The 20,024-nt window shown below is 45.5% G+C and overlaps 7 protein-coding genes across 7 annotated transcripts; 4 read left to right on the forward strand and 3 right to left on the reverse strand.

The window, feature by feature from the left end:
* Positions 1 to 213: 213 nt before the first annotated feature.
* Positions 214 to 1,634, forward strand: BHQ10_002313 (uncharacterized protein; the record flags this gene model as incomplete). The annotated part of the gene is made up of 2 exons (XM_040874446.1): positions 214 to 1,318; positions 1,393 to 1,634. 2 exons carry the CDS (start codon positions 214 to 216, stop codon positions 1,632 to 1,634), a joined length of 1,347 nt encoding a protein of 448 aa, XP_040730818.1.
* Positions 1,635 to 2,405: 771 nt separating this feature from the next.
* BHQ10_002314 (uncharacterized protein) lies at positions 2,406 to 3,923 on the reverse strand (the record flags this gene model as incomplete). Its single annotated transcript, XM_040874447.1, has 7 exons — positions 2,406 to 2,660; positions 2,729 to 2,961; positions 3,022 to 3,088; positions 3,145 to 3,184; positions 3,239 to 3,263; positions 3,318 to 3,749; positions 3,806 to 3,923. 7 exons carry the CDS (start codon positions 3,921 to 3,923, stop codon positions 2,406 to 2,408), a joined length of 1,170 nt encoding a protein of 389 aa, XP_040730819.1.
* Positions 3,924 to 6,657: 2,734 nt separating this feature from the next.
* BHQ10_002315 (uncharacterized protein) lies at positions 6,658 to 8,078 on the forward strand (the record flags this gene model as incomplete). Its single annotated transcript, XM_040874448.1, has 3 exons — positions 6,658 to 7,426; positions 7,488 to 7,710; positions 7,793 to 8,078. 3 exons carry the CDS (start codon positions 6,658 to 6,660, stop codon positions 8,076 to 8,078), a joined length of 1,278 nt encoding a protein of 425 aa, XP_040730820.1.
* A 710-nt stretch (positions 8,079 to 8,788) lies between these two features.
* Positions 8,789 to 10,611, forward strand: BHQ10_002316 (uncharacterized protein; the record flags this gene model as incomplete). The annotated part of the gene is made up of 4 exons (XM_040874449.1): positions 8,789 to 9,254; positions 9,312 to 9,566; positions 9,634 to 10,124; positions 10,378 to 10,611. 4 exons carry the CDS (start codon positions 8,789 to 8,791, stop codon positions 10,609 to 10,611), a joined length of 1,446 nt encoding a protein of 481 aa, XP_040730821.1.
* Positions 10,612 to 12,850: 2,239 nt separating this feature from the next.
* Positions 12,851 to 15,052, reverse strand: BHQ10_002317 (uncharacterized protein; the record flags this gene model as incomplete). The annotated part of the gene is made up of 10 exons (XM_040874450.1): positions 12,851 to 12,940; positions 13,003 to 13,278; positions 13,333 to 13,493; positions 13,545 to 14,048; positions 14,111 to 14,170; positions 14,224 to 14,259; positions 14,322 to 14,496; positions 14,560 to 14,611; positions 14,684 to 14,760; positions 14,819 to 15,052. The coding sequence occupies 10 exons, from the start codon at positions 15,050 to 15,052 to the stop codon at positions 12,851 to 12,853; spliced, it is 1,665 nt and encodes a 554-aa protein (XP_040730822.1).
* A 1,211-nt stretch (positions 15,053 to 16,263) lies between these two features.
* Positions 16,264 to 17,417, forward strand: BHQ10_002318 (uncharacterized protein; the record flags this gene model as incomplete). Its single annotated transcript, XM_040874451.1, has 3 exons — positions 16,264 to 16,430; positions 16,489 to 16,769; positions 16,846 to 17,417. 3 exons carry the CDS (start codon positions 16,264 to 16,266, stop codon positions 17,415 to 17,417), a joined length of 1,020 nt encoding a protein of 339 aa, XP_040730823.1.
* A 97-nt stretch (positions 17,418 to 17,514) lies between these two features.
* BHQ10_002319 (uncharacterized protein) lies at positions 17,515 to 19,621 on the reverse strand (the record flags this gene model as incomplete). Its single annotated transcript, XM_040874452.1, has 2 exons — positions 17,515 to 19,382; positions 19,435 to 19,621. The coding sequence occupies 2 exons, from the start codon at positions 19,619 to 19,621 to the stop codon at positions 17,515 to 17,517; spliced, it is 2,055 nt and encodes a 684-aa protein (XP_040730824.1).
* Positions 19,622 to 20,024: the final 403 nt, after the last annotated feature.

Raw genomic sequence — 20,024 nt, forward strand, 5'->3', positions numbered from 1 at the left:
GCGGGCGCAGTCATTCCTGACTTATCTCCGGTGTAACTAGTCAAAAATTATACTGTCCTCTCCTTCCTGCATTATCGACATAACATCTTCTTTACTTTCTCAACGAACTGCTTTTCTTCTACAATAGACCTCATACGACTTCCGATAGCAGAGCTCCGATAATAGTCTCTTCCATAGGCAATAATATTGTCTGTCACTCGCGGGCCAGTCACCATGGATGACTCGACGCTCCGCCATTCCATCACCCTCCACCCTCATCCCTTCAATCTCTCTCGAGAAGATGCTCGCCGGTCTGTGTCCCACCCCCGAACCCCAGTCACCTTTTCTTCCAATGAAGCGGCCGTCGTTTCGGGCGTCGAAAGAGTCACCGATACCGATATCGTCACCTCTGACGAAGAACGTAACTCTCCGCCTCGGTACACTCCAACGAACGATCCGCTTCAACTAGCATCCAAGCTCAAAACAGAAGAAGAAATCAAACAGATTCGCGCCAACACTTCCCGAAAACGAGATCGGGTAACTCCGTCTTTCATCGGGGACAGATTCGGAATTACCTCTTCTGGCAAACTGCAAGAGTTTTACCAAGTGCAAAACGAAAATATCGAGCGATTCTTGACCCCCGTCGAAGAGCATGTACGTGCGGCCAAAGAGTTCAACAACTCAAACCAGTTGAAGTTCAAGATTGCAGTATGGGGTAGTTTTGCAGCCAATGTCATCCTGTCTGTTGTCCAAGTATACGGTGCCGTATCTTCGGGCTCGTTGTCTCTCTTCACCACCATGGCCGACGCCATTTTCGATCCCATGTCGAACATCACCCTTCTACTGTCCAACAAAGCCGTTACAAGGGTCGATCCTCGCAAATTTCCCGCTGGCAAGGCTCGTATCGAAACTGCAGGAAACATCTGTTTCTGTTTCCTGATGACTGCAGTATCCTTCATTATCATCGCCTTTTCGGTCAAAGAACTCGTCGACGGAAGCACCGAAGAAACCACCAAGTTCCACCTCACCTCCGTCATTGCTGTTGCCGTCGCCTTTTGTACGAAACTTTCATTGTTCCTGTACTGCTGGGCATTGCGTAACCAGTTCTCGCAGGTGCGAATTTTGTGGGAAGATCATCGTAATGACTTGTTCATCAACGGATTCGGTATTTTGACGTCTGTCGGTGGAAGTAAGTTGCGCTGGTGGATCGATCCGATGGGCGCCATCTTGCTATCGTGCTTGATTTCGTTTTTGTGGTTGCGGACGGCTTATTCGGAGTTCATGTTGCTCATTGGTGTCACTGCAGACACACAAATGCAGCAGCTAATAACATATATCTGTAAGCCCTTCTTTACTCTCAAATCTCATCTTAATTACTCTCAAATCTCATCTTAATAATACTAACGTGAGAAGCAATGACACATTCACCCGCCATAACTGCAATCGACACAGTCCGCGCTTATACCTCTGGGCCTCGTCTTGTCGTCGAAGTCGATGTTGTCATGGACCCCAATGCCACACTCATGGCCACCCACGATGTCGCCGAGGAACTGCAAATCAAGCTCGAATCCTTGCCTGACGTCGAACGTGCCTATGTGCATGTGGATTATGAAACGACTCATAAGCCAGAGCACTTTTTGAAGAAAGAGCTGTAAATAATTTTCTTTCGTTTGGGGCGGTTATATCACAAATATTTTGGAGACTGAATGGTTGTCTGGCCAATGACACCATTGGTCATTATATGATCATGAGCACAGGAAACTTGTGATGTTATTACTGTATCTTTTGGCCTTGAAAGGTTCTCGTAGTATATATTTAGAGTACCTTGTTTGGCCCATCGGCCCGAGTTAGCCCGACATCATCCGAGCTGCGTATACATTTACCCGCAGAACGAAGTATATATGTGAATTTGATGCTCATTGAAAACTTCACAAGACACTCTAAGCCACCAAGTCGATGGGCGAGGCCAAGGCTTCTTCAGCGACATTCCATTTCTAGGCATCAACCGAGACGCCGTTACCCATGTTAGGGCTGGTTTGGTGGATAGCCCAACTAATCCTAGACATTACCTTTGAAGATACATATATGCAAAACATGACTGATGAGCTATAGCTTCCAAAGCAGAAACATAAGTGTCAGGATCTGAACCAGAGATTTCACAAAATAGAAAGAAAAAGATGTTAGATACTGACCAAATGATGCCGAGAAAAGTATTGAGGTACATGAGGAAATGCTGATATGCCTTGAAATGTCGTTTTTGCAGGTGTATGGGGAACGGAAAACTTGGACTCCTCAAGCTGTTTAGATGGATACGTAGTCATATAACCGTTATTTATCTATGTTTTTGCACCTCTCGATAACAAATAACCACCGAGCGCATATAGCTCTCGCTTTGGAGCTGTTAACTACAACTTTAGAGAGCGAGCCTAAGCTTCAGCCTCTGTGTGATCTGTCTTATCCTTCAGGTTCTCTGCATTGTCCGTGGTAATTTTTTTATTGCCGCCTGGGTAGTGCGAGCCCTTATCCTTGATCTTTTTCTGCTTTTTCTGCACGACCGGCGGCGGGTAAGCCTTGAGAGTGATCTCTTGCCATTCCGGTGACTTCTGGTATGCTTCACTGATAGGAGCCATGAGGCTGGTTAGGGCTTCTGCAACGGCTGGCTTTAGTAGTTGTGGCGTTAACTGTTTGCATTATATTAGCAATGCCCTTTCGAACATTGAAGCAAGCTGGCGCATTCGAATTGACATACAACATCATTCATGTAATCATCCTTCAGTTGTTGAATATCCGTATATATCAAGGGTTCTGCATCCCGCCGCTCGACACGGAACTCGTTCTTTCCATTGAGTTTGGCTGCTGGAAGGAGGACGTATTCGACAAGTGCAATGACGCCGTTGCTCTCAATTGTGCGAGGAATTGCCTCGGATTTGCGGACCTTTTTGGCGACTGCTTCAGGGGGGTCGAGAAGGTCGATTTTGCTGTCTGTTTGACTTGAGTCATTGGACGATGTGATGTGGAGTGGTGTCAGGGTAAAGTGCTTACCGGGATCGCTGGAGCTCATTTTACCACCGTTGAGGCCGGCGACCATGGGCGTGACAAGATGGGCACGCTGATATATTCTTTTAGTTTTTGTTAAAATGTCAGTTCCGTTGGAGAGCGCGTCACCTTTCGATATCCAAGCTTAGGTAGCCACTCAGTTGCTGCCCTAGAGCGAATAGAGTCAGGAATAGTCAGAGATAGCAATCGAGAGAGGACATACGTAAATAGTTTTCGTTGATCCACGCCTGTCTGGTTTGTCAGAATGTTCTATATGTATTGAGGAGTGATGAAAACATTACCTCCTAATTCAGCATCAACCTTGAGATACTCCTCATCCAGAACCTGCAAGATAGGATACAGAAGCCCACTCAACGGCGCATTGTTAGACTGCTTCACAATCTCAGCACCAGCCTTCCTAGCATCATGCTCAGTAGTCAAAGCCGCCAAACGATATACGTCCATGACATAATCCGAGTTTCGTTGATAGGAGCTTCCGAGCACAAACTCAAGTTTCTCGGTCGAGACGCCGACGGCCTCGAGGATTGCTCTAATGACCTTTTCGTAGTATTTTACGCGATTCTCGACCAGTTCAAGAGGCGCTTTCATAGAGTCGAGGAATGCGTGGACGTCGGCGAGGAGGATTACGACTTCGCAGCCTGCAGCTAGGAGTTGGGCTATTTTGATGGCTGGGGTGAAGTATCCGGTATGAGGTCGTCCGGTCGTTGCAGTACCTTCAATCAATTTGTTTAGCTGATAAATTGGTTGGCAAAAAGATTGTGGTCCTTACCCCAGTATATACGTGGATTGCGCCCCTCGGCAAGAATGGCTTCGACAATTTCCGGATTGAGAACTTCATCCAAATTCTCGCGAATGAGATTAAATCTGGCTTGTGCAGTCGCGTCCATTGTGAATGCTGGTAAATTGATGATCGAAATTAACAAGTTACCTGAAGAGCTGACCTACATTGGAGTGCAACAAAACGAAAAAGAATCAGCACTCAGCGGGGTAGTATATAATCTATATCTGCCATATGGCTGCATTGACGGGGGAGCTACTCGACGAAGACCGAGAATGACGAAATAAGGATCCTGAATGCTTCCAGAGCTGAGTATGTATGGCTGGCATATAGGTACATTATTTAAGGGCGTTGCGTTGCTTTGCTTTACATACACATGGGGGCCGAACTCGAAGGTGGAAAAGGAAACTCAAGATTAACACATGTTATTACTTGCCAACACGAAACTCTTCTGATATAACCAATCACGTTCATGGGTGCCATATAAAATGCGTTCAAGCTAGATACACTGTTCCAAGGGTTTGAGTAATCCTCAAATCAACGACATCTTCCAACCCAGCTGTGAGATTGTAGTTTCCCAACCCAAAGAAAGCCGAGACGTTTTCCCGCACATTCTGTCCATCTCCAAGTCTCTTTGTTTCCAAATAGCTTCAACTGCGGTCATAGTCGAAGGCACATTACTAATTGGCCGGTTGCACTTAAGCAAGGTAAACCACTCGAGAACCTTCACTCGATCTTCCTCCGATACTGAGCAACTTGCAATAAACAACGTCCACATGGGGTATGGTAATGTCCCAAGGAGAGGTCCTTGGATTTTATGTATTTCTTCAAGAATCTTCAGAAGTCGAGGGAGATAGAGATTGTGTACGGAATTATTCACAGAGTAGTCATGGTCCTGAATTGCATGGTGTAGATAGATCAGGGCAGCCTCTTCAAAAGCTGCTGCGTGGAGACCTATCAAGCCAGTGAGCTTCATACGTTCCGGCTGAGCTTTCAAACGGGATAAACGTAGTTGCAAGTTCAAGAATTCCTTGTGGATAATTTGCTCGTTGTTTGCTAATTCACATCGTCTCATGATTGCCAGGTTTGTGGTACCAGATATGATGTCAAGTAGCTCGGGGGATAACCCCATACAAGGACTCACTTTCAAGGACAGATGGCCGAGAAAAGGAAACATGGATTGCACCTGGGCAGACCAATGGCGACTAGCGCGGGCTTCCCTATCATTGTAGGTCGTATTCAGAAAGGTATCGATCTCAGAAAAGAAACTATAGACGAGCTCCAAAACCTGAGGGCTGAAAACACCATCACTCCTGCGGTCTGAAGCTTCGCTCAATTGGGTATAAGATTCCATGATCGAAATAGCTCCCTTCATATGAAATGTCCACTCCATGACGCTCCCAGTTGCTATTTCCAGGAGACAATGTAGCATAATCACAAGTAAGATGGCATCTCGGTCTGCTTGCGTATGATTTGCATGTGTCGTTGAGTCGTTACTACGCTGTTGCATCATCCTTTGAAGATACCTAAGGGAGCGGCATTTGTGTTGAAGGACCACGTCTTCATAGTGTATTTGATTTTGTTGTATGCATTGATTACGAAGATCATGAGCTGCCCATGCTATGGCGATATGTAGAAGGCCTGGGGACTCATGGCATAGTGGAAGGAGAACGGTACGCCATGGGTTCACTTCGTTGATAAGAGATCTTCGAAGAGTACAAACATTGCTGACTTAGCTCTAATAGTTAGCATCAATATTTTAGTACACTAGTTGGTAGTATGAAAGGAAACTAACAATAATCGAAGAAGTACGCATCTGTCCCGAGCGAGGGATATAGGGTAAGCGTTGGTAAGATTGGGGTTTGCTCGTGGTCCCCTCCTGGTCGTAGAAATGCCTGTGATTGACTGTCGAAATGAACTTTCTGCGGCCATTTGCTAAAGTACAGACAGTCAATGTCCTCCGAACTCGTATTCAACCAACAATACATAGCTCGGGGTCGGGTAGAGACTAGATAGTGTGTGGGGGTAGCTTTCTTCTTGCAGAATCGGTCCTTCATTCCGGTTCGCCCGAAGGCTATGCCCATTGATTCTGCTTCATCCTGCCACAGGAAGCGAATACCATAATGGCACTGTAAGCCTCGTTTTACACAGCCAGTACATGTTGGTCTTTCCTCTGAAAGTAGTAAAAGTTTGAGCCTGTGTCTTTCTTTGTGTCTAGCTAAGCCGAGCACTCACCAGTACATCTACGCCGGCGTCCTACATACCTATTAGTTGATGCTGGATCCGGGTTTGCCGTTTCACACTTACCTTTACAGTTCCAGCAGCCTGATCGGGTGCGTCGGATTGACTCCGATGGTGGGTGGATCGCTTCTCTCCCTCCCATTTCCGTTCACCCTCAAGTTCTCCTATCGGATAATAGTGGGATGTTGAATAGGTAGATACAATAGAGACTAGATGTAGGTAGTCAGAGCTGAGGAACGTCGTTGAGATAGTTGCCTGACTTCCCCACCGATTGTATACAATACTATACACTAAATTAGAGTCGAGCTTATCGTCATATCCTCATTCGACTGGCTATTGACGAAAGTGGATTGATTGTACTCGGCTAAAGACCCGTGCTATTCACTAGCACGGCGCATCGACTTGCCCTAGAAATCGTTATCATAAGTCCTAATTGGTCCAAATAATACCCATGATGTCTAACCCTAACGGCCCGGATGTATTGATCAAATTGCTATACTAGGTTTCGAATATAAAAGCTACTGAAAAATACATGAGAAAAATAGAAGCTTCCTTTCCTGCCTTCACGATTGTTTTACTTACATCTCAAAACACACTTCAAGATGGCTGATGCTTTACTTACAGAGCCAGTCATCATTGTTGGGGGAGGCACCTTTGGTACGACAACGGCCTTCCACCTAGCAAAGAAAGGGTACACAAATGTCACAGTTCTGGATCGCTTCCCAGTACCTTCATTAGAAGCGGCTGGCAATGATATCAACAAGGTTGTTCGAACAGAGTACCCAGACCCCCTTTACACAAAGTTGGCCACCGATGCAAAGAACATTTGGAGCAATCCAAATGGATTACTATCTGGGCTGTACCATCCTAGCGGCTGGATTATTGGCGCATCGGATCGCTCTATGCCATTCGTAGAGGCTTCAATCAAAAGTGCAAAGACCGTCGGGACTGAACCTCCGAAACTTGTGTCCACAGAGGAAGTTCATCAGAAATGGCCAATGATAAATGGTGATCTCCCCGGCTGGCAGTCATATTGGAGCTCTGGTGGAGCATGGGTGAATGCCAGAGAAGGAATCACAAGAATGGCTCGAAAGGCCATAAACAGCGGTGTCAAGTACATTTCTGGGGATGCCGGATACGTCAAACAGTTGCTATTCGATGCTAACTCAACATGCATTGGGGTCCGGTCCGCCGATGGCTCAAATTATCATGGCACGAAGATCGTGGTCGCAGCTGGAGCTGCTGCCGGTAGCATTTTGGACTTGAAAGGCCAGATAGTGGCTAAAGGCCATACTATCGGTCATATCCAACTCTCGCCCGAAGAGATCGAGAGATACAAAGACATGCCAATTATCGATCATCTGGAAGGAGGTATATGATGCTCTTTAGTTTACTGCCATACGCGAAAACTGCAGACTGATGGTTCGAATAGGAATTCTCTTTCCACCGCAAGAGGATGGTATCATGAAAATTGGCGCTATCCATTTTGTGACAAACTATGCGAAATCCTATCATGGAATGTCGCTGCCTCGTTATCGCTCAGACAACCCAGGAGATGATATACCGGCCGAAATAGAAGCCCGTCTTCGTCGATGGATGTCGGAGTTTGTGCCCGAGCTCGCTCAACGTGAATGGGTCGAGACTAGGATCTGCTGGTAAGTTCTACAAGATGAAAGCGGGCTGCTATATGAGGATTGTGGGTTTAGAGACTAACTTTCCTATCTTCTTACTCCTTAGGGACGGTGATATGCCCGACTATCACTTTTTGATCACTCCCCATCCTACACATAAAAATTTGAGCCTTGCAATCGGAGGCTCCGCACACGGATTCAAGTTCCTGCCAGTGCTGGGTAAATACATTGTTGAAATGATGGAGGGAACACTTGATCCAGCTATTTCTGCGAAGTGGAAGTGGCGACCTGGTGCCAAATTGTCGGCTTACGAGGCCAACCCTCACCCGGAGGTTCCAGTAGATCTGAGCTCGCTACAAGGTTGGGAAACACCCCCAAAGAGCTTGCTGTAAATAGATACGATTGAACTATAGGTCCCAAAATATGGATCACCGAAGAAATGCTTGTCTCAAAAACTCTAGGTGTCTCGGTATTATGATTAGTTTAGGGCTATTGAACCTTTAGCCCTAATTAAGATATCCTACAGTGTATCACCAGGCGCAATTATTATGTGCATGTCATTCGGCGATGATCCTCAAGCCATCTAGTCATTTGATAATGATTCCCTAGAGATATGAACCGGCTTTGAACGGGATTAGGTATATACATATGTGCCTATCTCCAGCGAGTTAACTTACTGATAGCCTTCCTACTATCGGACCATCCGCCGCAATTACCTTTTTTTTGATCCACATCAGACAGACCTCGGCGTCTTCCCGATCACCGTATTAAAGATAGCAAGTGCGTACTTAGATTAAGCTACGCGCTAGTAATACGTAGTAGGCCAATCTTCCCCTCATTGAATACGTAGATCGGCGCATCGACCTGCCTACCGTCGCCATTTTATCTCGGACCAGCTCCTTCCTATCAAGTTGCGGTGCTTGGCCTGGGTATTAGCATATCAATGATCAGATTATCAGGGCGTTAAGTTGTATCTTATCATGATACATAAGTGGGAGCATAAAATGTAACCGCATATATAACTGACTTTATCACGAATGGTCCTTCGATGTTAGTAAGACACATTTTGAATTTGAAAGTCTCTCGGGGTTATATCCAAGATATGGATGTGGCGAAGGACAAAGTAACTACTAGCGAGTCGCCAGCAGAGAAATACAGCGACACAGAAGTTGGAGAGACCACTTTGATCAACAATGCAGGATTCCATCGAAGCTTCAGTCCTAGACAAATCCATGTCATTTCTCTTGGAGGCCAGATTGGCGCTGGACTTTTTATTACCACTGGCTCTATCTTGCGAGATGGCGGGCCTGGATCGCTTTTCCTGGGGTTTGTAGTTGTTTGCTCATGTGTATGGGCAGTGCTCCAAACAGTTAGCGAGATGACTATCGCCTTTCCTACATCTGGCAACTTTATTGATTATGCAGACCGGTTTGTTGACCCAGCTTTGTCTTTTGCGGCTGGGTTTTCCATGTGGATAGGATGGACGGCTATAATTGCTTCGGAAGCTACATTCTTTTCTGTGGTTGTAAATTACTGGGCAGAAAACAGAGTGAATGAAGCTATTTGGTGTATGTTAATCTTCTTCATAGCTCATGACATTGTTCTCTGACGTTCTCGCATATTAGTGACTATCTTCCTGCTTCTGATGTTTGTGATCTTCAGTCTGCCTAATACGGTCTTTGGCTGGTTCGAATACGTCAATTCAATCTTGAAAATCGTCACCTTGATTCTATTCGTGATAGTAGGACTAGCAATGGTGTTTGGAGCCGGTCCGGATGGCACTGTCCATCACGGCGAGGCGTGGCAAGATGGATCGGCCTTTCTAAATGGGTTTAAAGGGTTTGGAAACGGGGTCCTTCTAGCAATTCTGTCAATTGGAGGTATGTCTGAAAATTTCTACTTACATCACTCTGAAAGTATACAGAATCAAACATTAATCTAAAAAAGACAACACGTTCACCGGCTTTCTCGCGGGAGAGTCTAAAAGCCCTCGATACTCCGTCGCTCATGCCGTGATCTTGATCCCGATTCGAGTAACAGTCTTCTATCTCATTTCTGTGGTCCTCATCGGAATCCTGGTTTCACCAACCAACCAAAATCTATTCGGTAGCAGTGGTGTTGCCGCATCCCCATTCGTCATCGCCATCGACCAAGCCGGCATCAGCGTGCTCCCGGATATTCTCAATGCAGTGATTATTACAGCGGTAGCAGCAATTGCCGCAGAAAGCTTCTTTGTTGCTTCGCGTATACTCCAGTCCATGGCTCAACAAGGTCTCATCCATTCATACATTGCAAAAGTGGATTCGCGTGGTCGCCCTCGTGTTTCGTTGGCAATTACCGGTATCCTCGCTATAGTTCTCACATACATTAACCTCAGCGCAGGGGGAACGACCGTCTTCAACTGGTTGGCCCAAGTTGCTAGCACAGGGTACTTCATGGTCTGGTTTGTGATTTCAATCACATCTTTCCGATTTCGAGCGGCTCTCAAGGCACAAAATGATCCTCTTTTTAACGAAATTTATGCCTGGAGAACTAGTCTTTGGCCTTTTCCGCCGATTTGGCTTTTCTCTTGCTGCTTATTTTATATTTCATGCTCTTTCTATCTTGCTCTGTATCCGATTGTATGTTATCATCCTCCTTCAGTCTTATTTTTTTTTACCGTGATAGCTAACAGATCGACTGATAATCCAGGGGTCCGACACACCAACAGCTTACTATTTCTTCCAGTATATGTTTGGCTTAGTCCTAATTTTTGGTACTGCGATTGGATACAAACTGATATTCCGGACAAAGGTCCGTGATTTGCGTTCGGTAGACCTGCAGACTGGACGGAGGCCGTTGACAAATCGCGAAATTCAGGAGTTGGATGGTTACGATAAAATGCCACGATGGAGGAAGATCTACTCTTTTGTACAGTTGTGGTGATTTATTATCTAATTCTTGCATGTGATGATCCGTATTGAGCTTTTAGCGCATATGGTTTTGATTTGGCAACTGTAGATTCACCTTCTAATAAACTGGTATATTTGTGTTCTCTGCAGAGCAATAATGAGTATGTAATACGTAAGGAAGCAGTTCACATACACCAATCAAAAAACTTAAATAGCTCAATGCTCGCACATCTATGCTGTGGGATATACCGAACTGATATTGTATTGAACAGATAGGGCGCCCGGCGTGCTCGCATAAAAGAGATATCCAACTATTGACAGCCATGACTGACTGAAATGACTGTGAATTTGTTCAAGAATATTATGGTAGGACAAAGAGAAAACACAGAAAGTAGCCTAGTACCGCAGAAACCAGGAAGCAAGGCACTATCAATATTGGGTTGACGCGTCATTGGCACACTCTGTCGCTTAACGGGGGGTTTATGCTCGACTTTTGTTTTTGCGCCAATGTGAGGTGAAGGCGTAGTCGCGCGATTCTGGAGGGAGATGAAGGGCTGGACTGTTGGAAAATTGTCGTCTGTTGCGGTCATCGTTTTGTTTTTTCAGCCTTGACAAAGCCCACTTTCGAAATCAGCATTTGATATAACTATATGTTTAGAATGTATAGCTTACCGGCTTTGGCTAAGATTAGTTCATCTTCATCATCTCAGACCCTCTCCATTCGGCGTAGACACTTCGTCCTGTTCCATGCACCTGTTAAGGTTATAAAAACCTCTCTATGTGATGGGTTCCGCATGGCCATCGACGATATAATAATATCCCCTGATTACTGATCCTTTCGCTTATACCATTCGTGAGATTAAAACTTGCGCACAGCCGTCTTTGGTGGTTCCTCTTTAATTGGTCTGATATCATAGACCTTTGGATATGTTCGCTCCAAAAGCTGCTATAAGTGTATTATGGTCCTAGTTTTGTGTTGTTGAGCATGTAAAGTTTTGATAGGGCCGCGTGCGTGTTGGACAACCGTCAGAATCCGAAGCGAGAGCCGCTAATTTAAGCTGTGCGTGATTTAAAACATAATTCATTCGTAAGACGTATCTATCTGGATCGGCTGATTCACCTTACGTGCAACTGCAGGCATGGTATGTTGGTGCAGCCAACTAAACCAGAAAGCTGCGCGCATACTAGATGATATAGTATGGTATGATATAGCTAGCAAAGATGATCATGATGGATGCCGTGAGATCGATAGGATGTCTCAATATGATATCGGTCTTCGTTTTGGACTCCTTTTTGTGCGAATTTCACATCGTCTTGTCAATTTGGACATTCGCGGCATAAAAACGAAATACTTTCACTGCTTTTTTCTGACTCTGTCGATGGCATCGCTCGTGACTAGTAAGATTCCGAACCCAGGGGCACTGTTGAATAGGTCTCGTGCGGCTTGCTTCTGGTCTTTGTCAAGATTTCCATCGAATCATAGGCTTTAAATCCGAGGTCTTGCTAGAGTGTGACCGCAACTATATCAAGAAACCGAAGGAAAGAGCCGAACACCACGATCTTTTGGTCCGGCTCCTTGGACCTTATGGAGAGTAAGGTTTAGTGTTGACAAGGGGCGAAACTGTAGATACAGGCAGACTTGTAGCAATGAATCTGAAAGAGAAAAGAGTCGCTTCAGAGAATAGAATATATAGTTGACGCGATTTAAGAAAGGAGATAGTTGAGAGTGGAAATTATTCACGGGAGAAGAAGAGGGAGTGGAGAGAGGGGGGGAAGGGGGATTCAAATACTCAGATCACACGTGACCGCAACCTAGGCTACGCCCATGGAGTCATAATTAATACAATGAATAGATTGCATTAATGGATTCTTGGGTAACCAGGGCATTGTCCCCATAGTGATTAGTGCGCCCTGTCGGTATCCTCTAATGAAATACAAACGTGTTGCCCAACAAACGCCCTTAGTCAAGGGCGTCAAACAGGACAAATTGGTATTGCCTTTTTGGACACATTAAATAATACATATGTGGTGGTGTGACTGCGAATGAAAAATGATTGTGGACGGTATCATGGGCGAAAGAAGTTGAATTTCTGGTTTACTTTCATCATATGAATGCCTGCGTACTGAACTGTATACTTTGTACACCCTATACCAGACATCAGACCATAGGAATAAAGCCTGCAGTGGGTTAATCCTGAGATTGAAACGAAGAGGAGTATTTGAGCAACTAGAGCATGCGTTGAGGTACTATAACAGCCGTAGTCAGATAATTTCTACTTCTTTCCAGCCGATTTCTCAATCTTTTGCCAACCCATTCCAAAGCATGCAAGAAAAGCAGCACACGAACCACCCGCGGCGAGATACTGGTTATTCAATCAGTCATTTGACGCCGAAAGGTAGTCGGTTATATGATGCAGCAACTCACATAGGTGTTTGTAATCGCAGAATTGAACGCAAGTACCACGCCCGTAAGATCCGATTTGTCGGTCAAAGATCGGAACCCAGTAGCTCCAGCAGAGATGATGGCTTGTGCATCGGCATTTGGAGCATATTTATTCAGGGTAGATGGAAGACTGTTGTCCATGATTGTCTGTGCAAGAGAAAGAAAGAGAGCGCCGCCAAAGTTTTGGAAGAAGAAGATCGAAGAGGTAGCAATGGCGACCTGATTTCCCGGGAGAAAGGATTGAATAGCTGTTAGGGGCTATTGATCGGATCTATTAGTGCCAGTGAATCAAAGAGGTAATACGATAAATACCATTTGCATCACAGACCCTCGCCCCGTACCAGTCAATATCTGAAAACCAATCCAGCTACCGGCCCCAGTCCATGGACGAAACGTAGACATGAGACCGGCACCAATTGCGCTCAGCACACTTCCAAATATTGCCCATGGGGTGCAGCGTTTGATGATTTGCACTGTCCAAATTTAGCCGATCGTTCATGAAGATTGTCTTTTGTTTGACGAACCGACTTTGGCAGCGACCAACGAGCCCAGAGCCTGGGAAATAGCTGAAGGAAGGGTCATCACTCCACTCTTTGTGGGACTAGCGTCCTTGACAACCTGAAACCAGAGTGGGAGATAGTATGCCAGCAGGGACAAAGCCCCCATTTGCAATCCGGAGACAAGACATCCGAACAACACGAGTCTATTACTGATAATGGTGGGAGGTATCATAGCACGATCACCTCTGCGCCGTTGCCATACAGCAAAAATACAGGCTGTTACAAAAGAGCCACAGATGAGTCCTATAACGGTGGCAGATTTCCAAGAATAGGTTGAGCCACCCCAATTCATGGCCAAAAGGAACATGATACAAGCGGGAGCAAATAAGACAAAGCCGCCAATGTCTAGTTCTCGAAGAAGTGGCATAATATTCTGCGAGACTGGCTTTTTGGCCGTCTGTTCAGGAATCCTCAAGAAAAGAAGGAGAAGAATTGTCAGTCCGACAGGAGGCAGATTGATGTAGAAACCTAGATAGATAGTAAAATCAGTCGGTATGGACGTCAAATGAAGAGAAAAGTGGCACACTTACACCAACGCCATGAGGCATGCTGGGTCAAAGGGCCTCCAACGACTGGTCCAATTACTGCTCCTGTATGATAACATTAGTCTGGAATGAGCCGACAGAGATACAGCAACACTGACCGATAGAAGAAATCCCAATACCGACACCAAGGTAAACTAAGCGGGGTTGTGAAGTTAGTACAGATAAAGATAAAATCCACAGGCAAAAATGTACTCACTCGGTTTCTTGTCTCTCGGAACAGCGGCTGCGATAATCGTAAATMCCCCGTTCATTACCCCTGCTCCGCCTATACCTTGGACAGCTCTTCCTATAATCAGCATGTTGGAAGAGACTGCAACGGCACTCAGGAGATTTGCGAGCATATAGATCGAGAGGAAAATTATAAATGTGGCCTGTTTGATAGAATTAGAGACCGTTCGATCGAGGATCAGGGTTGACTTGAGTCGAGATCATACCTTCAGAGGACTGAACGTATAGATCTTGCCTGTAAGTGGACCGATAGCACAGCTATAAGGAAAACCAATTGATTAACATGCATTCATCGGATACAATATTTCTTCCTCCATTGGTCAAACATACTTCGTAAGCAGCGACGCACTGCCGTACCAGCCAACGTCGTTGAGGGAATTAAATTGATTCGTGATCTGAGGAACAGCCTGTATGAATCCAAACGATTTAGCCAGGCCCAGGTCCATTTGAATAAGAAAATCTTACTGTAGCAACGACTGTACCATTCAAAGCAATCAGAAAGACCATGAAGCAAAGGGAAAACCCTAGGATCAGTAATTTGGCGCCGGACAACTTGTTATCCTCACTACTCTGATCCGGCGTTGGGAGATTCTTTTCGATTTCAGAACCATCCTTATCCTCGGTATTCCTGATATCGCTAATATCAGATGTATCCTGAGCTTCTGTCGTCTCAGTGGGGGTTTTTCTGTTAAAGTTCATTTTGTTGGTGCTTCATATCAATAAATGATGCTCTAACCAACTCCATAATTGCCCACGGACACCTATATATGATAAAAATTCCATGCTCCGAGTGCTCCGATTCTACCATTAACCACCATATAGCACACCAACAGTGTTTGTAGGACCAGAAATGATGAATTTACGGACCCCAAATCGCCCGAGGGCATTTGCGCTAACATCGGGAACGGCTGCTCCGTGTCCGTTCTTCCCACCTTCTTCATCATCTTTTTCCTGACAACACTGGACAACGCTTTGCTGAAGAACGGAACTCGCCCAGTTATTTCTTAGCTTTACATGCAGTGATTCTCGCCTTTAAAGCGTTTGTGATCCGGACGCCGATGGAGAGGCTCGGCGGTAGTCATGGGCCAACAGCCTGCCAGACCTGCGCAAAGGCTAAAGTACGCTGTGAACAGGTGGACGGTGGCAGGTGTAAGCGGTAATAATCTCACTTCCCTATTATGAATCATCTCGGAGTCCGTTGCTGATTTATTCCCATGTGAAATAGGTGTTTGAGGCTGAATAAGCAATGTACCGTCCAGACACCTGGTTCCCATAAACGCAAGAAAACAAGAATACCGTAATCTGACCAATGGCACGGTGATCTACTGCACTATAGCTAATCCCAAACTCGATGTCTACTTAGTGAGATTGCACGTATTGAGCAAAAACTCGATGGCGTGGCTGCTATTCTGGCGACAGCTGAAAGACAATCAGCTGGTTCGCAACGAACAACGGAAAACCCTTCGTTTAGAACTGTTGAGGGAACTAGCGTCCACATCTTGGATAACATTATCCACGCAAACGGGCAGGAAGCACAGTCAGTCTTGAACATATACCGGGAAAACTTCACTCCGCACTTCCCCTTCGTTGTAGTACCACAGAACGTAACTCCTCAGGAGCTTCAACGGAGCAAGCCATTCTTATACAGAGTTATTATGACGGTTGCATGCCAGCGCAGCTCCAGTAATCAACAGGCTCTGAGTGAATTAGTGAAGAATGACTATATACAAAGAATTTTGGTTAATGGCGAGCAAAATTTTGACCTGCTTCAAGGTCTTCTTGTCTTCTTGGGATGGTAATTGTTCTCTTGCCAGACACCTCCGGATATAACAACTCCTAACTCGATTGTTTCAAGGTTTCACATACATCTCCACAATCGTACCCAGCTGTCCAACCCGGCTCATCTGCTGATGGCTATGTTGATGGATCTGGGACTTCATCGGGCTTCCGGTATCCGAGGCACCACCGGGCTTCCACTCCATTATCTGAGAACCTTCTATAGCGAGCCAGAGGTGCCCAGACAGCGCACATTGGAAGAGAGAAGAGCATACATCGGCTGTTACCACCTACTTACAACGTAAGTGGAACATGTTGTATCAAAATTACCTAGTTACTGGCCTCCTGACAACACGTAGAATCGCCCTATGTAACCGAGAGATGTCCGTGCTAAAGTATACAAAGTACACAGACGAGTGCCTTGTGACACTCGGTGAAATGAAAGAACACCCCTCCGACGAATACATCGTGTATCTGTTACGGTTACATCGAATAGGTGAGAAAATTCGCCGGACGTTATGGGATGATCCGATCGATATCGCCTGGGGCCTAGCGGCCCCGGTGGGAATGTGCGTGCGTTATCTAGAGACGGAGCTTCGACAATTCATGGAGCTAATACCAATAGACTTGGCTCAGAATAGTAAGTCATGATTCTGTAGCCAACTTGCGAAGCAGCTCATTACGGTGGTGGATCTCCATTGACAACAACATTATAGCATTGCTCCGGAGTTATGTCAACACGCTCGAGATATCATTGTACGGGATTGCGCTGAGTGACAATTTCAATGACGGTGACTATGGAGAATATCAATTAACTCGCTTCAATATTCTTCGGTCCTGCTTGATAGCTACCAAGGCTCTTCTTAACCAAATCTCGGACCTTCCACTAGAAGTACGAATCTGTACACCGTCCACGTGTTGGTCGCAGTTCGGTCAAGCGGTAGTCGTCCTCTCCAAACTGTCACTTATGGAAAATGAGTTGTGGAAAGGGATATATGAGCAATATGCACTTGACTTTCCCCAGGAAATCGATAGAATTGCAGAGAAATTTAGCAAGCTAGACTCCTGGACTCAGGGCGTGGATTCGAGACTTTTCATTACGGAAGCATATTTGAAACTTGGGTCGCGACTCAAGCTGATGAAAGAGACTCATGAAAAAATAAGAGTGACACAGGTTGAGAGAGCGCGCGATTTGACAGAAGAAAATTTTGGTCTGGATCTTGGGGATCTCTTACCGATGCCAATGCTTGATCTCTTGGATGGAGAATTTTGGCAACAAGTCTTGTAATGGTATCCGGGAAAATAGTATATTGAAATATGGGTCTCAGAACAAAGTATGTTGTATTCAGATATAGTACATTGGTATCCTTGACTCATTCGTATAGCTATATGTAGCCAAGTAAAACGCTATGATCAGCGCCCAGACTTGGATTTATTCCGTCAATTAACGAGAACAAAGGCAAGGTATCACTGAAAGCAAAATTATTCATAGTGGGCGTATATTCAGATTCCACATCGAGATTCTGATCACAGTGCTTGTTTACTGCTTCATGAAATTCGTTGTCATCTTGAGGAAGGCTGGCCAAATGCATCAAGCTTTCCGGGGTCGATATAGAATTTGGTGGTAGAATAGTGGAGCCGGCAAAATCATTGATATTGTTATCGTTACAATTGATAATCTTGTTCTGTGCTGCCAATGCATGGTTTTGACCGATAGAAAAGCGTTCGATATTTCGATCATGAAAGTCGTCGGCATCGGCATCTTTTGAAAAATGCGGAGTGTTAATCCGGATAGCTTGAATATCGCCAAACATCGATCTCACATTCGAACTCGGGGACCGTAGTAATGTGTCCGCTCTTCGATGGGTATAAGTTCCGACAACTTCCTTCAAATAGCAGCAAATCTCACAATACCGAGCCGCCTGTGGATTTTTGAGGCCTAACTTCCGAAGAATAGAGATTGCGGTATCGATATTATAGTTCAGTGGCCAACCGCGCTGATCGTAATCACCAAATATTGCATGGCCTAGACAGAGTGCAGATATGAAGACACTGTTTATGATCAATGGTTGGCGTTTTGGCATGGATTCGTCAAAGACGATTTCATGAGCAAGAGCTATACCCTTGACAGCCGAGTCGATGCATGCATCTGCATATGTTGTGATAAAATCAGAATAGGCCTCGGGATCTTGATAGTTCCCAGCCTTCTTGAGCCGAGTACCGACGTGAAAGGACAGAAAAGGTCGACAAAGCAAGGTGATAGAGTAGTAATATGCCATCGTGACGATATGAGTCCCTAGTTTCTGAATACTTGCTTTTGTGCTGGTATCATTCCTCAGGAGGCCGTCGATTTTCAACATTGATGGTAGCTCTTCTGTCCACTGGCGGTGCTGCTGCGATATACTTCCTGCTAAATCGAGTGATACGGCTCTTCTTGAGAATACTTCGACTAATATACGTTCAAAGATCAGACATATTCGGAATATCGCCGAATCCTCCTGAGTAGGTACAGATCTGTCGTCTTTATAGTCTCCATTATTCATTTTTGCGAACGATTTCGACCATGGAATGTTGCAGTCAGCTTCAGAAGTAGCAGGTGGACGGCCCATTGATGCACTCAGAAATAAATCACACACACGGAGGGACTTCCAAGCCCTTTCTCTTGCTCCACCACCAAAAGCGCGGTTTGTTTCGTGCCGATGTATACCTAGTGCATATGCCGCACGAGCAGCTATCCCAATGTTCGTGAATGCCCCATTCCGTCGACACGAGGCAAGCATATAGTAACTAATTAGAGAGAACGCCACAACAGTCATTAGACATGGGTCGTCCATAAGGTAAATGACGGCTTGTTGGCGACCATAATTGAAATACGTCTCTGCAATATCCTCATCCTTGTCATCAGCAGCTCTTCCCAGTGCCCCAATTGCAAGGGCCAGAAATATCACTGGGGTTTCCGGCCTATCTCGCCTACTAGGATCAGCGACCCAAGGAGGTATGGCGTTCTGAAGATATGAAATGTCGAAGAAATCGAAAACGCCGCTAACAGCTAGTTCGTATTGCTCTGCGAGGGCCAAAGACCGCTCAAGGTCTGGCTCTGGTTCTGGGCAGTTTCCTAGATGACTGGTAAACTCTTTTTCAAGTATATATTGCTGTTGTGGGTCGTCGGTAAATGCACATGAGCCTATGCAATCTGCAGCCACACGTTGGACTATGTGAAGGTATGATAGTGAGGCTGATTGTCCGATGTAGACTGTTCGTTTTTAGACAACAGAGTCAATGGATTTCAACAGTAAAGGTCTTACTTAGTTTTCCCTTTGCATCCGGTAACATGCGAGACTGTTTGGGAATCGGGGCCGAGTCTACTATGGTCTGATCGGCAGGCTGTTCCGAATGTGCAGTAAAGCCGAACAATGCATCCACTTCACTGTAAGTAGAGTCGCCGAAGGTTGAGGCCTCCGAGAAGTGAAATTGAGGTGGACTCAAGAGCATCCGTGGCTCTGCTAATATACTGTGATTAGAGCCATTAGAAGATGGACATGGTGGAGTGTATTGGCAGTCATGGGTTTTGTTTCGCATTCGGCAGTGGCCACAAGGTGACTTGCCATCGCATTTCTCCTTGCGTTTCCTGCATACCTGTTCATAGAATTAATGAGATAATCAATATCAAGGGAGTATTATGGAGAGACATACATCGCAGGCTCGCAATACACGTCTCCGATTGTGTGGCTCGACTCGAGCTCGAGGCATTCTGTCAAGTGTGCTCAGCCCTGCAAATACGCTAAGAGACTCATCACTTTCCCGGTTTTCTGAGTTGAGGCATTTCAAGCTAAGACTGGGTGGGCTATAGGAGTGTGGTATATCCAACAGGACTTGGTGTTCTTCAGGAGAAGAT

The sequence above is a fragment of the Talaromyces amestolkiae genome, assembly GCF_001896365.1.
Source record: "Talaromyces amestolkiae strain CIB chromosome Unknown scaffold3.1, whole genome shotgun sequence".
NCBI classification, from domain to species: Eukaryota; Fungi; Ascomycota; class Eurotiomycetes; order Eurotiales; family Trichocomaceae; genus Talaromyces; species Talaromyces amestolkiae.